Source organism: Phaethon lepturus, unplaced genomic scaffold (assembly GCF_000687285.1).
Source record: "Phaethon lepturus isolate BGI_N335 unplaced genomic scaffold, ASM68728v1 scaffold23333, whole genome shotgun sequence".
NCBI lineage: Eukaryota > Metazoa > Chordata > Aves > Phaethontiformes > Phaethontidae > Phaethon > Phaethon lepturus.
This window is the reverse complement of record NW_010528732.1, coordinates 16,357-31,397: the sequence shown is the minus strand read 5'-3', so window position 1 is coordinate 31,397 and position 15,041 is coordinate 16,357. Positions and strand designations below refer to the sequence as shown.

Here is a 15,041-nt window from a genome sequence, read left to right as displayed (position 1 = left end):
GCAGGAATCCAGGAGGTGCTTCTCCACACGCAGTGGAGCTGAAAACATGTCTTTCAAGGTCTCAGGACATCTCCTGGGCCAACTGGGATAAATCCAGTGCTCCCTGCACTGCAGGCAGGTCTGTCTCTCCTTCTCACCCTTGCTCACCTTCAGGTGTTTTATGAAATATTTTCATTCTCCTTGCAGTTGACTAGGCTGGATTAAAGCTTAATACCTACACACCTCAGAACAGTACAACAGCTCTGAAAAGACCGAGGAAATCACCCAAGTTATAGCTGAGTCTTACGTGTTTATGGGAGCAGTTGGAGGTGGTGAGATTTCCAGATCTCTCAGGACTTTGCTATGATTTAGACAACATTAAGCACATCTATTTAGGCCTATACTTCATCTGTTTGAAGAGTCTCCAGGCAGCTTTAGTGTTCTCCTGATAAAAAGTGAAGATGTGGGAAATGCAATGTCCTCTTTAGGAGGATTTATTGTCTCAAACAATTATTTTTTTATCAGCTTTGTCAAAACTTGGAGCCCAGGATTTTCTGCTAAGAACGTCAGATGCTTGAAAGAAAATTCATGAATAATTTGTTGTAAAATGTTTGTTAGGAGCTATTCTGCTATTTTGTTTATGCGTTTAAGTACTGGATTAATCATGGGGGAGCAGTTTAGCCTCATGCCTTTCAGTTTTAGGTGTATCAAGCAACAGAAAATGCAGTTTATAATTTAGGGCAGATTTGGTTCTACAACTGTCAGCTTAGAAAAAACAGTATTTGTTATAGAGTGCGTTCTTTTTCTCTCTGTGGGAATGGTAAAGTGAAATTCTACGTAAATGAGATTGCCTCAGAGTAGTGTACATGTCTTTCCAAGGAGACTTTTTAAATTGCATTTCACCTGTTTTCCAAGCTACACCAGGGCTACTGAGTATTATGCATGTGTGAAATACTTCATAAGGATACTTCCAAAGCTGCAGTACTACATATGCAAGTAATGAATTATTAATCACTCTATTTTTCTACTATATTTAATGGGCTACTGTATGTAATTTTAGTGAGTTAGGGCACTTTTGTCTAATATACACCTTTTGATCACAGATGACAAGACAAAGCAGGATTCTTATTTACAAAAAAAATAATGAAGAGTTGGGGATGACTTCTTGCCAGTACATGCAATAAATAGCTAAGACAATAACAAGAATTAACTCTATTCATGAAAGAAACTGTTCAACTTTGGAGAAGCAGACGGCATGGGAAACTAAAAATTACCAACCAAAAAAGTACAATTCCAAATAAAAATATGTACTAATCTACTTATTAGGTTGAAGTTCACCATGGCCTTCCACAGGTATACAAGGATTTGAAAGCAACAATGAAAAAAGAGACTTGGTATAAAAACAAAAACAAAAACAAAACAAAAAACAAAAACAAAAACAAAAACAAAAACAAAAACAAAAACAAAAACAAAAACAAAAAAACAAAAACAAAAACAAACCAGCCACTGCCTTTGAAACTCTTGGTTGTAGGCACTGTTCTTCATTGCCACCAGCATGAGTATGTGCCATAGCATGGTGTCAAAGCACCATGCAGCCCACCCAGGATGTGAGGATGTATGTTTATCAGGTAGGGAGGGATCAGGTGTACACAGGCATCAGGGAAGCAAACCTGATTGAACCTGTTTAGTCTGTTCAAAGAGGTATGAGGAAGGTCTGCAGGACACAGGAGACCTCCAAAGGGCATATTTTCACCAGTTCGGTCATAAATGCCAACTCAAGATCAGCGCATAGTTGCCCAGCAGGACTAAGATATGTGATGACGTCAAGTCAGATGGCATGCTGGACTTTCTCTTCACAAAAGTGGTGAGAATCTGGTTTCAAAGTGTTTTGGAAGAGAAACACCCTGAAGCTCTGAATTTCTGAATCTGAAATGACTTGCAATGCGCTCAGCCCTGCCTGCGTGGTTCAAACTACATAAGTTATTGAATCCATGTAAGGAACTGAATGCTTTCAGGTGCTTCCTGATCAGGGAGATATGGAGCTTTGGCTGATAAAGGCCTTTAGCAGAGGCTTGAGGACTCTCAAGCCATCTGTGGATGCTGTGTAAGAAAGTTCAGATGATCCTTGCTGTAATGACAATGAGAGATCTGGAAAAAAGGAAACAGAAACAGACAAACACTCTGTGTTAAAATAGGAGTAGAATTAAGGTGAGATGTTAGAAGTCATGTCAGCAGCTTAAAATGAGGTCTACAGGAGGGCAGAATGTGAACCCAAACCACTGCTCCCAGATGTCCTGGTTTCACTACTGTACAAGCAGAGTCAAACAAACACCAAAGGTTAGCAAACGTGATGGAAGAATTAACCTCTTCATGCAGCAACATACTATTAGAGTTCAGCTGTGCGTTGGACTAAATTTAATAAGCTCCAAAGTGTTAACCCAAGTGTCTCTCCATCGTTCTAGAAAAATAACCCTTTTGAAATCTGGAGAAACAAGCTTCTTCTAGAAAGGTGAGCCTAGAAAACAGACTGTTCATACTGATATTCGAGTACATGAATCACTGGAATATGCAGTCAATATTGCTGTCATGACTTATGTATAACTGTATAGGAATTCACACAGATGATTCTACCTCCAGCATGCTATATAATCAGCCAGATGTATTATGTCAGGACTTTTATTTGCCTTCACAATGTTGTACTAGAACAACCAGCGAGCTGCTTCAGAGAGGCCATTCTCATGCCTAGCACTGTTTATCATTTTCATAGTGTAACAGAGTTCCTGCAGTTATTTACAAGGAAATAGCAGTCAAAATATTTAGTTTACACAGAAAGAAGGCCTTTGATACTTCCCTTTTTAAAGTTACACTCCCATAATATTTGTTCTGCGTATAAACTTTATGACTATCTTTGGGATTGGGATGAATTTTACAATGATCTAAAAAAAAAAAATTATAAATGGATCAGTGTTGCAAATCTTGAGACTAGTTCCTACAGTAGACAACACCATAACCTTCCTGGGTCACAGCTATGCTAGTCATTAACGCTCTTCTTATTCTACTTATAAACCTTTCTTTTACATGGCTATGGATGAAACTCCTGGCAATGCTTTGACCATTTATCTTCTCATAATATCTTCCTTATATCCTGCTTCATTTTCTAAACTTTTGCCCTGAATCAAAAGATAAAAGAGCACAGACCTAGTAGAAGGTTTTGGAAAATGATAGAGGGGAGAATACAGAGGTTCTGTTGTGGCTGGGAGCCACCACAGGCCACCAGACGAGATCAAGGCTCAAAAACGGACTAGCCCATTTAGCAGAATAATAAGCAGACTATACTAAATTACGGAGATGGGAAGATGGCGTTCCACGAGAAGTATAATTGCAGAGGAAAATGAGGTCAGAAGATTTGACAGCTGCTTAAAGAAACTATGTTAAAAGCAGAGACATAAAGATTGCAATGCAGAGGAAGGACTGCAGTAAGACAGCCATGTGGCTGGAGCTGTGAGTTCTTCAGAAACTTCAAACTCAAAAAGCATACATAATCCAAAATCTATGGACAAGCACAGAAGAATAGCACTAATATGTTGATAAGATTTGAAAAGCCACCGCACAAAAAGAAATGTAACTAGTAAGATACATCTAGAATACCAAGAAGTTTCCTGTAAAAACATAAACTGTTAAAGGAAGATCAAGGAGAGGATTGATCCACCATTCAGCTGAGAGAAAACTATTGACTAATGACTCCAAGAAAGCCAACTCTCTAATGCTTGTTTTGCTCTTTCTTCACTAGAAGAGTGAACCATGATAGAAGGGTTTACACCAGTAGCAAAGATCTGAAAATTCAGGCTAGATTACAGAAGAAACAGATTAGGCCATGCTTAGGAGAGTTAAATGACCTGAGATCAGCAAGGCTGACAGAATTCACCTCACATTGTTCAGGGGATAACTGAAGCATTTCCGCAGCCATTAATAACTATCGTTAAGAACTGCGTGGAAGAGTTAAAGTTTTGAAAGACTGGAAAGGCAAGAATAACAGCTATCTCTAAAAGTAAGAAGAAAGAGGAGATGCAGAATTATGGCCCGATCCATTTAAGTACAATTCTCAAACAAATAGAGGAAGCAAATAGAAGGTAAGAAAGAAACAGGTTATGGCCACATGGATTAATCAAGAACGAATCATTCCAAACCAACCTCATTTCCTGTTATAACAGGATAACAGGCCTTGTGGGTCACAGAGACTATACAACTTGACATGAGTGAAGTTTTTAGTATGGTAAATGTTAGAGAAGATTTTCAAAAGCATACTAGGAAAATGCAGCCTAGATTAAACTAATAGAAGGTAAGGTCCTGCAGAACTAGTGAAAGAAGCATTTTCAGTCTCTCCGTTAATCATTGCCAAAGTGGAAGACTACATTTACTGCAGATATACAGGGGCTCTCTCCTGGCAAAAGTCCTGTTCCAGAATTTCATTAAATGGTGTAGATGCTGGGATAAATGTTGTGGTTATTAAAGCTGACAATCTGACAAAGTTGAAAAGGGATGCAAGCACATTGGAAGACAGGCTTAGAAATCAAAATGATCTTGACAAATTGAAGCTACAGTTTGAAAAAATCTGGTGCTATTCAACAGGGACAAGTGCACAATATAGCTCTGAGTCAGAAATAACTACAGAAATCGAGGATGGAGCAACTGGCATGGGAGCAGTCCAATTAAAGTATTGGGTGTAACAGGATGCATTTAGATTAGTATTTCAGTTCTGATCAGATGTTGAAGCAGATCACCACTGATCAAGCTTTGCTTTACATCACAGATTGCTCTTGGAGCATATGAAACTTGATTCCTTTCCACGAAAGCTGAGACAGAAGACATGCTTTAGGTGCAGCCCAATGCACTGCAGCTGCTAATGGGCACTGAGGCTGCGGTACGAGACCAAGATTAGTCCAAGGTGGAAATCCCTGACACATGGATAGGGTGAACATCATGTGCTCAGCACCAGCTGTTTCACTCCACATCTTGGTTCCTGTTGCCACACACTACTTGTTAAAGTACTCATATCCTTAATGCATCACAAGCTGACTATGAATCAGCTGTGTTGTAAGACAGATGTGACAGCAGGATGATGTGTTGTCTGTGAGGCAAGTGAAGCAATCCTTTTCTATCTGGTAAGATCTCAGCAAGAGTACTGCATTCAGTTTTAGCACCATACATTTAATTAACAGTTGGAGCAGTTTAGCCTAGAAAGATCAGAAGAAAGCCATGAGAAAGATCACCACTCTCAGAAGCATGAGTTGCAGGGAAAGACGTGGGGTTGTTTTATCTAGACGAGAAAAGGGTGAAACGGTAACAGCTTTCATGTCCAACAAAGGCTGCTGCAAAGAGAAGGGGGATAAATTGACACCTGTGTCTATTGTGGAGGAGGCGAAATAGATCAGACATAGGAAAACCTGCCTAATAGTATGGCTGAGAAAGCAGTAAGCGAGGAAGACTTCAGGATCCACAACACAGGAAGGTTTTGCAAACAGGTTAGACAAGCATCTGTCAGACTTGGTTTAACCATAGTTCATTCTGCCTCAGGGAGGGAATGGACTAGATAATCTCTTGAGATCACTAGCAGAGTTACTTGTTTTGCTTCTTTTTCAAATGTAAATAGTAAAATTACTCTTTCCTGCTCCTTTCATCTTGTCTTTCTACCTTTTGATTCATACCACTGATCTCCCATCTGCCATTTCATGTTACATCTTTCTGATCTTTCAATTATCATCCCAGTCTATGTCTCAGTCCCATCTCTACCTTTCCACTTTTGGCACTGTACTTCACCTGCAGCAGTGCTTCTGGTAGGAAATCCCTCCTTTCTCCCATGTGCAAGTCAATGTGCCTGTCTTCATTCAAGTTCCTACATAGACAAAGTATTTACATATAATTGCTGAACTAAACATTGTACCTTCATTCAATTCCCCTAGTGTTTATGCAGTGAGTAGAAATGACAGTTTTGCACAGTTAACTTCTTTTTTTCTATCAGCACTTCCTTTTATCATTACTGACCAAGAGGTAATCATCTCAGAGATTACCACCATTTTCCTTAAAATAGGATAATTCATTGTATAAGAACACAGCAACAATGCAGAAAAGAAAGGACACAGTTAATCATTACAGAAGCTTACATGGATTATCTTTCAAATAACAAAAGACATCACTAGTGCTCTAATGCTAGAGGGATGGATATAAGCAAAAATATTATGTATGGATACAAATCTCTACAGCTTTTTCTCAAATACATGGCTACATATATAAAAGAACAGATAATGATTACTACATGTTTCTTTTCTGCCATTTCTGCTTTCCCCTGGTGCTCTGAGGGTGCTCAGCGTAACCCATGGGCACAGAGCAGACCCCCACTGCCATCGGCTGCTTACTGAGACCCCAGTGTCAGCCTTTGGGCTGACCTCCCAGACACCAGACTGGCCCTGTGATCCTTGTAATGTACTTCTGCTTCACATCCTTCACACTGATGTATGACAATAAAACACCTTGTTCTACAGGAAGTTAATATCTTCTCGCATTATCGCTGTCACGGACACTGGGAGGCCATTTTCCTTGCTTTGACTTTACACCCACCCACTTGCCATCAGAGGCTGCATTTGATTGAAATACACACAGCAAAATGAGAATTTATCTATGCACTGTCTATGTGCCCATAACCTACCACCCGAATTAACCTCCAGAAGTCCACTGTAAAGCCCACAACTTTCTTTGAGTTCAACAGCCAGCTGGCACAAAGTCATGTTGGGAGAAAGGAAAAAAAGGATTCAGTAGAGAAAATGTATTTAATTTCCCTCTTTGTTAGAAGGGGGCATGGTCCAGAAGGCATGGGACTTAAAAGCGAACTTGCTTTGTCTTAAATGTGATTTTCAGAAATAGCAGATACACTGTTAAATTAATATCAGCTTTACAATATACTTAATTTGGTAACAAATTCGTTAGTGACCAGTTTATCTCTGATATACAATGTGTACCATCATAACAGCTATGGGCATCCCTATTAAGTAATTCTTAAAAAGAAAAGGTAAATTCTGCTTACTTTATTCAAACAATTGTCTCTCTTTTTAAAAATGGTATTAAGATAAATCAGACCACCAGTATTAAAGGCAGCATTTTTCTATGGAATAATATTCACTGCCTTTTACAAGTCCCTGGACATTTTAGTGCTCCAAGAAAATGTATTTTGAAAAAAAAGAATGTTCCTCACATTAATTTTTCTTTGCATCTCCTTCTTCTTCTCTTTTCTGGCAAGATGAGTTCGGTGTTCACTAGCAAATGAGATGGTCAGTATTAGTGAACAATAGAAGCACTTTAGAGACTGACTTCTTGCTGGTGAACCCCTTCCTTTTATAAGCTCAAACAAAACATAACTTTAACCAACCTACCAAATATATTACCAAATTTGAGTTTTGGTATCAAGTCTTACTTGGAGAGGAAAATTATTTGCATAGTTCACTCAGCAATAATTTAATGATTTCTTGAGGGCAAATACAGAAGTTTTCAACTGGAAATCGTGTGTTACAAATGAGTTTTACTTTTCATTTTAGATAGGAGCCTACTTTCTTAAAAGGAAAAATTAAGAAAGGAAAGTTGAGTCTTATTAGGTACTGAGTTGGACCATTTGTTAATATTACATTCACAACTCTTCTGTTTTTTTTGAAATACAGACTATCCCCAAAAAGGAGTATTATCGCTTCAGTCACATTAGAGGCTCATGGGACATTAATAAAGCCCTCAGAGAATGATTTTTAAATATGTCAAAAGACTTTGCATTTGTATGCATGTGTCAGCACAAATATGCAAAAGACATTCAGATGGGTCCTTTTGAGGGTCTGTTTCCATGCTCAGTATGTTGACGAAGTACACAGAGTCCAGCTGGGTAGCTGGGGCTGCAGCTTCAGGAGAGCTGGGGTTAACACCCTGCCATGCTGCAAAGCCTCCCGTGGGACCTGCATGAGCCACACAGGCCACGAGCACACAGATCCTTGGACCCTTCTCTGCCTGAATAGATGCCTTCCCCTAATGACCAGAAGCAAGCTCCCTCGGCAGCTCTCTAAATCCCAGGGCTCCTGTAGCTCATTGTAATAACGGTGCTGAGCAGGCACTGACGCCAGCTGAGGGCTAGCTACCTACATACGGAGCTAGTTCAAGCCAAAATCTGCACATATAATTCTCAGAATCAGCATTTCTCTGCCTGTCTTGCTAGTGAAGCTTAGACCCTACAGCACTGGCCAAAAAGATGTGTGCTCCCCTGACTCACAGCCCTTAAACCCTAGGTCACAGCAGCGTAGGGGGAAGTTCAGGCTTGATTTTTTTTATTCACCAAACAAATGCAAGCTTGGAGTGAAACAGTTTAAAATCATGCCAGATTTTTAAAAATAAAAAACTGTTCTGACTACAGAAAAATATAAAAGACAGTGAAGAGTATCATCTCAGTATTTTTAAATGGCAGAGTTTCATTCTGAACAGTGCTTCACAGAAGAATGTAAGCAAAGGGTTAATAAACAACAGTAGCAAAGCAATTCTTTTGGGTCCAGGTAACCATTCCATGCATTTATTTCCTGCAAATTGGAAAATCATTTATTCCCACAGCTTTAATTAAGACAGTTACCTGTGATGCAGTGAAAGATTTGGATCAGGGCTCCTGCGAATTAAATGGGCACTCCAAGTAGTAAATTACTGGCCAATGCAAGAGAGCGGTCTCTCAAGATCTCCCGTTGGATGTCTTCCTTTGAGCCTTAGGTTTTCTGGTCTGAGTTCACCTTTTGTAGAGTGAGGACAACAGCATGTGGACCTATTGCAAGACCTTTGGAGCAGACCCTTTTGATTCTGTATTTTTATCATGGGTCTTACTCTGCAAGTACAGAGCGTACACACTGCTATGGCATGGATAATACATTAAAGGCTTTGAAGCTTCCAGGTACAGTGATAAAGGAGGATAGATAAAAACCTCAAAGAGAATTTTATTATGAGTAATATATAAATATCAGAAATAAATGCTCAACATGAAATATTCCAATTCCACCATCCAAATGCTTCACGGAACATTCTTCGGGAAATTGAGGAGCAATAATAAAATGAACTGGCACTGACTGGTCCTATTAAGGAAATACTGAAGACAACAGATAGATTTGTAGCTACCTTTTATAATCTCTTCTTCAAATGCTTTACAAGAGACCTTCCAGGTTCTAATCTGATTAGAAACACACAACTCCTCAACAGCATAAGTAAGCAGAAATTACTCCAAAATGCGTGCAACCCATGCTCCTGTATCCTTTCCTCCTGCTTTCCCTTTGAGAGAGAAAAACTGCAACAATTCAGGTGAATGTTGAAATTCATAAACTGGATGGAAAAGAGGGTGCTGTAAGAGATAGAAGGGTGAATATCCAGGAGTGACTTCTGAAAACTGTACAGAAATCTTCTGAGTGTGTATTCAGAAGAGTGTGCAGGAAGCATATTAAGAAGCAAGAAAACTCTCAGATATTTATTTTGTAAAGCCAGGGTGGATGCTAAGCTTTCATTTTCAAGAGGTTGATGTTTTGCTTAGTTTGTTCCTATTACTTTTTTTTTTTTTTTTAACAGATGAGTAAAAGTTCTTCCAACATAATGGCTTTGGCTCCTAACACTTCTAACAAAAGAGAGACAGTGTGCATATTTGGAACTGGAGATTTTGGAAGAGCTCTGGGGCATAAAATTATTCAGTCCGGCTACCCCGTCGTCTTTGGAAGCCGGAGCACACAGACATCCAACCTGATTCCCAAGGATGCAGAGGTGTTGAGCCACGCAGAGGCAGCGCAGAAAGCTGCCATCATCATTATAGCAATCCAGAGGCAGCATTACAACTTCCTTACACCACTAGCAGAAATTCTCCATGGAAAAGTCTTGGTGGACGTAAGCAACAACTTAAAAATAAACCAGTATCCTGAATCCAACGCACAGTACCTCGCTCAGCTGGTGCCTGGTGCTAAGGTTGTGAAAGCCTTTAACACTGTGTCAGCCTGGGCCTTGCAGTCGGGCACGCTGGATGCAAGCCGGCAGGTAAGACTGAGCAACGGGGGTGCCCTACGTCATGCAGTTATATATCGTATGGTTACTTAACAGCTAGACAAAACACACACGGGACGTACAAAACAGACATGACTGAGATGGAATTTTCACAGTAACTGTCCATTTCAAATTAAATGTGAGCTAAAATTTACTATTGGCTTGTAACATGGCATGACAAGGAATATCGATAGCTTGCCTCCAAACTCGGTAAGGTGTTTGGAGATGCTAGAGAAGCAAGGAAAGAAAGACAGCACAGCTAGAAAGAGAGAGAGAGCAAATCAAGCGAAAATAAGGGCTGCATTAGTTGTTCACCAGGAATGTCAAGTTAAACAGAAAGGAGATAGGAGGAATATATCAAAGCAAGAATAAAAAGAAGAGAGCAAAAAACGGAGGCAAGGGATATGATGGGGCAATAAAATGAGTATGGGCAACAGAAGTGAGCTGAAAGGTGAGCAAATTCATAAAGATTTCTAAATGAGAATCCGTCACCACAGATGTTTAACACAACAACAGTGTGTGCAAACCATTTTAACCATCTCCTTAACCACAGGCCTGCGAGCACAGAGCTGGTCATAGGAAGCATCACAGCAGCTTACTTAAAGACAAATGATTTATTATTACCCTGTTTGCTGCTGCTCTGAGGGATAGTGCTCTTGTACAACGCACGGTTTCAGCTAGCTACTCCAATCATTACTAGCTTTGATTTCTGCTGCCAGATAAATGGGTTTGGCTAAACTAAAGACCCAAGGACTTCCAAGCCTAGGCTCTACAAGCCTTCATCATATCAACAAGAGCAGAAATTGCCTCTTTTCTCCTCTTTGTCAAGAGTATTGTCTTGCACACTCACAGAAAAGACAGTTTCTTCACCAATTTACTAGACTTGGAAAGAAATAATATTTACTTTTGTGATAGGGCAATCATGTTTTAAAGATCTCTGTCCCCAGTTCCCTGGAGTCCTTAAGGACCACTGTAGCAGCAATTGAAAATTTTGCTTCTATTTACTTGTATTGAAAAACTTTCTCCCATTTACTCTACTCCTACAAAATCTTTTCCTTACAAACTGCTTGCAGGTCTTCAGAAGAGTATGTCAAGTCTTCTAGGCAAAGGTTTATACCAAGTGTGTTATACATTGTTCTTTTCAGATACAAAACTTTGCAACTTGAAACAATCTCTTTCCTCAAAGAAAAGATTCATATTCTTAGTTCTTGGACCTATTCGCCAAGAAAGTACCTACAGGCTACTTTTTTCCTATATAAATTAAGGTCAGCAGGGAAGCCAACAAGTATCCTAGGAAGCCTGTGCTCTTCGTCCATATCCAGGCAGGATGGCAGTAGAGGATGTCACAAAAGTCTGTCTAAATAAAATTTTTGATTGTTTTTGACTGCAGGTGTTTGTCTGTGGAGACGACATGGAAGCTAAACAAATGGTGATGGATATTGTTCGTGCACTGGGTCTCACTCCATTAGATAAGGGATCCCTCTTGGCTGCTCAGGAAATAGAAAATTACCCTCTGCAGCTCTTTCCAATGTGGAAGTTCCCCATCCTTTTGTCCCTTGGCCTAACTGCATTCTTCTTCTTCTACTGTTTGACTCGTGATGTAATTTACTCTTATGTTTATGAAAACAAAGACTTTTCATTTTTTATTGCAATTTCCATTCCAAATCGGATCTGCCCTATATTGGCCCTCACCCTTCTTGCCTTGGTTTATCTTCCTGGTGTACTTGCTGCAATTATTCAGTTATATAGAGGTACCAAATACCACCGTTTCCCAGACTGGCTGGACAAATGGATGCTGTGTAGGAAACAACTTGGACTGGTAGCCCTGGCATTTGCTTCTCTGCATGTTTTGTACACTCTTGTTATCCCAATTCGCTCCTTTGTAAGATGGAGAATAAGCAGTCGAATCCTCTCCCAGGTAAGTTTTGTTCCCTGGGAACTTCTATCTTGAACTTCAGAAATTCATGTGGACAGTCTAATGTTCTTTACCATAATTTTCCTAGTTTCTGTGTTCTTTTTGACCATTGGTATACCCAAAGTTTGCTGATATTATGTTGAATTGAGGGGACTTTCAGCCTCAGTCCTTCTCCTAGATAGTTTACATATTAATAAAATAAGCAGGGAAAATATAATCATTAAGAGTAATTTAAATAAACATATTTCCCTGTTTCTCCATATACCTTTAAGAATGGCACATATTTTGACCTTCTGGCTTTATTTAACAACAAAGGATCACATACTTGTCCTCAACAGTACATCTACAGCAGTGTAAAACACACACCACAATTATAGGTACATGGAACCTATATGCAGTATAATGCTGCTTCTGCTTTTTGAGTAGGCATTCCAAGTAAATCTCTGATGATTTTCAGAAAGTTAACATTTACCTCCTAGTTATGTTAAAGGATATTTTTTCTGCATATTGATCCTAAAACTGCTACCATTAAAGATATACCTGGTCTTCTTTTCTTCAGGCACTGAACAATGAAACAGAACCGCTCAACACTACTAATGCGTGGCTTAGCGACTCTTACTTGGCTTTGGGGATTTTAGGATTTTTTTTATTTGTTCTTCTGGGAATAACTTCCTTGCCTTCAGTGAGCAACAATGTCAACTGGCGAGAATTTCGATTTGTACAGGTAAGAAAAAGACTTATTCTAAACCACCTTTTTCCCTTATAGACTATGACCACAGGCAGGTTTATTAGAGACTTAGGGCTTTCCTCCATCAGTATCTCCAAACACGATTTATGCACTATCCACCATCACACAGTGAAAAAAAAATGTACACACCTATACAGTTCACCTGTAAAAAAACACAGCTGCTGCTTTTGGTACAACTGGGATTACCGCATTAACAAGAGAAAATTGGGAAGACTTGAGCTCCTAAATAACAAACAGAAAGCTGAGGTCATGGAATTATCAAATTCCACAATTATACTAAGTCACAAAATATTTTAGCCATTAATTGGGCTAATTTTGTTGGTTCACAAGATAATTCAGTTAAAATGGGTCTGAAAAATCACTTTATAAATCAGATCCTCTCAGTGCCAAGCATCTAAAGAGAATCTGCAGTTTCTGCAGACTCTAAAAACTGCTGTGCGTATAAACAGGCTGCCCTTGGTAACACTATAATCTCAGCCCCCCGTTCGGAGGAAGCTTGATGCAAGTTGCCGTGCCTCTGCAGGAATTGGGCTGGCAGGGGAGGGAAGGCAAGGGAAGGGGAAATTACTATGAATGAATGTTTTATCAAGGCCAAAAACTTGCACAGTATGGTAGTTCTGGATGGATTAGCAATACAGCATATAAAAGCCTGGGTCTCTCCACTGAATTTCAGCATTTTCTCTGCATTTTCACAAATAGGACAATCACTAGGCAGTATGTCTGAGCTAGCAAAAATTATCAGGATCGTTGATGGAGAAAAAAAAAAGTGTGTTTCACCTAGATCCATTTGAATCAATCTTTATTAAAAAACAATATGAGCCTTTATATTATATAAAACAGTTTCATTTCAGCAGTCTCCAATTAGTCCCAAAGTTGGCACATTCCACAAAGCTTACTGTGTCCTGTAAATTGCATTTGTTCTGGTTTAATTTACTGTTTTAACCTCCACTTCTTTCTTTCTTTCTTTCGTTTGTTCTCCCCTAGTCCAAACTGGGATATCTGACACTGGTTTTGTGCACCACACACACGCTGGTCTATGGTGGAAACCGGTTCCTGAGCCCATCATCGTACAGATGGTATCTTCCAAATGCTTATATGCTTTCCCTTATTGTTCCGTGCATTGTACTGGTTGTCAAATTTGTGCTGATATTTCCTTGTCTAGACAAACCTCTCACACGAATACGACAGGGCTGGGAGAGGAATCCCCAATACTCAGAACAGTCAAATTACATTATCAACAAGTCTGCTGTATAATTAGACTAACCTGTATTATCAAAAAGAAGAAAAAAAAAATTATGAAGGCATATCAAAATGAAGTCCTGAGCCTCCTTTATCTGGAGAGTGAGAGAAGAAGTGAAAAACTTGGCCAGGCCCTGAGTAAAATAAAGTCACCCCGATGACAAAATACAATCAAATACAAATCAAATACAAATCAAATGAGGCCATTGAGTTCCTGCACCCCAGGCATGCTTTCACACAGGTGCAGGCCCCCTCTTTTGCTCAGTATACTGAGCAAATATCCCTCCTCTGGCATTCCAAACCTCCTCCAGGGCTGGGCAGAACCAGAGTAACCTCTGGTGTTCGATGGTGTCTGCTCCTCTGCCCTGTGCTGCCCATTGGGACTCAGGTCTACATGCACCTACACACACCCACACCGACCCTCACGCACATGCGCATGAACACACACCCTGCTGCCGCCCCCAGAAGCCACCAGCACCCATAGAACGGGTGTGGGATGGGTGCTGGCTGAGAAAGAGCTCTCTTCTCCAAGCATTAGTTTATCCTCCATTAACGTCTGATCCAAAAGAGACCTACGTTCATAGCTGAGTCAGATGTGTTCAGTTTGTGTACAGGAACTCCAATGTTCAAAGTATATGGGCCAAGGATTACTGAATCCTTGCTTGTACAGCTCTACCAGCAACTCAGGTGGCACAGGGAGGGAGGAGAGACCAAAATGTCAGAAAGACATGAGACGTGCTCACAAGCCTAAGCTTCTCAACAAGTACAGGCAAAACTGGTCAGTGATTTTTTGTGTAAGCAGTGACTTGTAAGGAAAAACACTGAAGGAATATCCTATTATATCAGGGAGGTGTATTATATGTCATGGTTATATCTCATGAAGAAAATATTGTTGTTTTTTCAAAAAATGAATCTTTGGATGCAATATTACAGATTATCTATGAAAATATACATATTTTAACCACAATAAAGGAATTTTTTTTACAGTGTTGAGCTGTATCTTGTTATCATTTCTGGAACCTCTTTTGATATGATGCAGCTGCTGGTATGCTCAGTTGCACAAAGGTGTTGGAAGGC

General features: G+C 39.8%; 1 protein-coding gene across 1 annotated transcript in view; it reads left to right on the top strand.

The window, feature by feature from the left end:
* Positions 1-13,979, top strand: part of STEAP4 (STEAP family member 4) — a 20,333-nt gene extending 6,354 nt beyond the window's left edge. The window contains exons 2-5 of the mRNA XM_010283758.1: positions 9,601-10,056; positions 11,453-11,980; positions 12,537-12,701; positions 13,710-13,979. Coding sequence (XP_010282060.1) covers positions 9,601-10,056; positions 11,453-11,980; positions 12,537-12,701; positions 13,710-13,979 — 1,419 coding nt within the window. The remainder of the gene's footprint in view (positions 1-9,600; positions 10,057-11,452; positions 11,981-12,536; positions 12,702-13,709) is intronic.
* Positions 13,980-15,041: the final 1,062 nt, after the last annotated feature.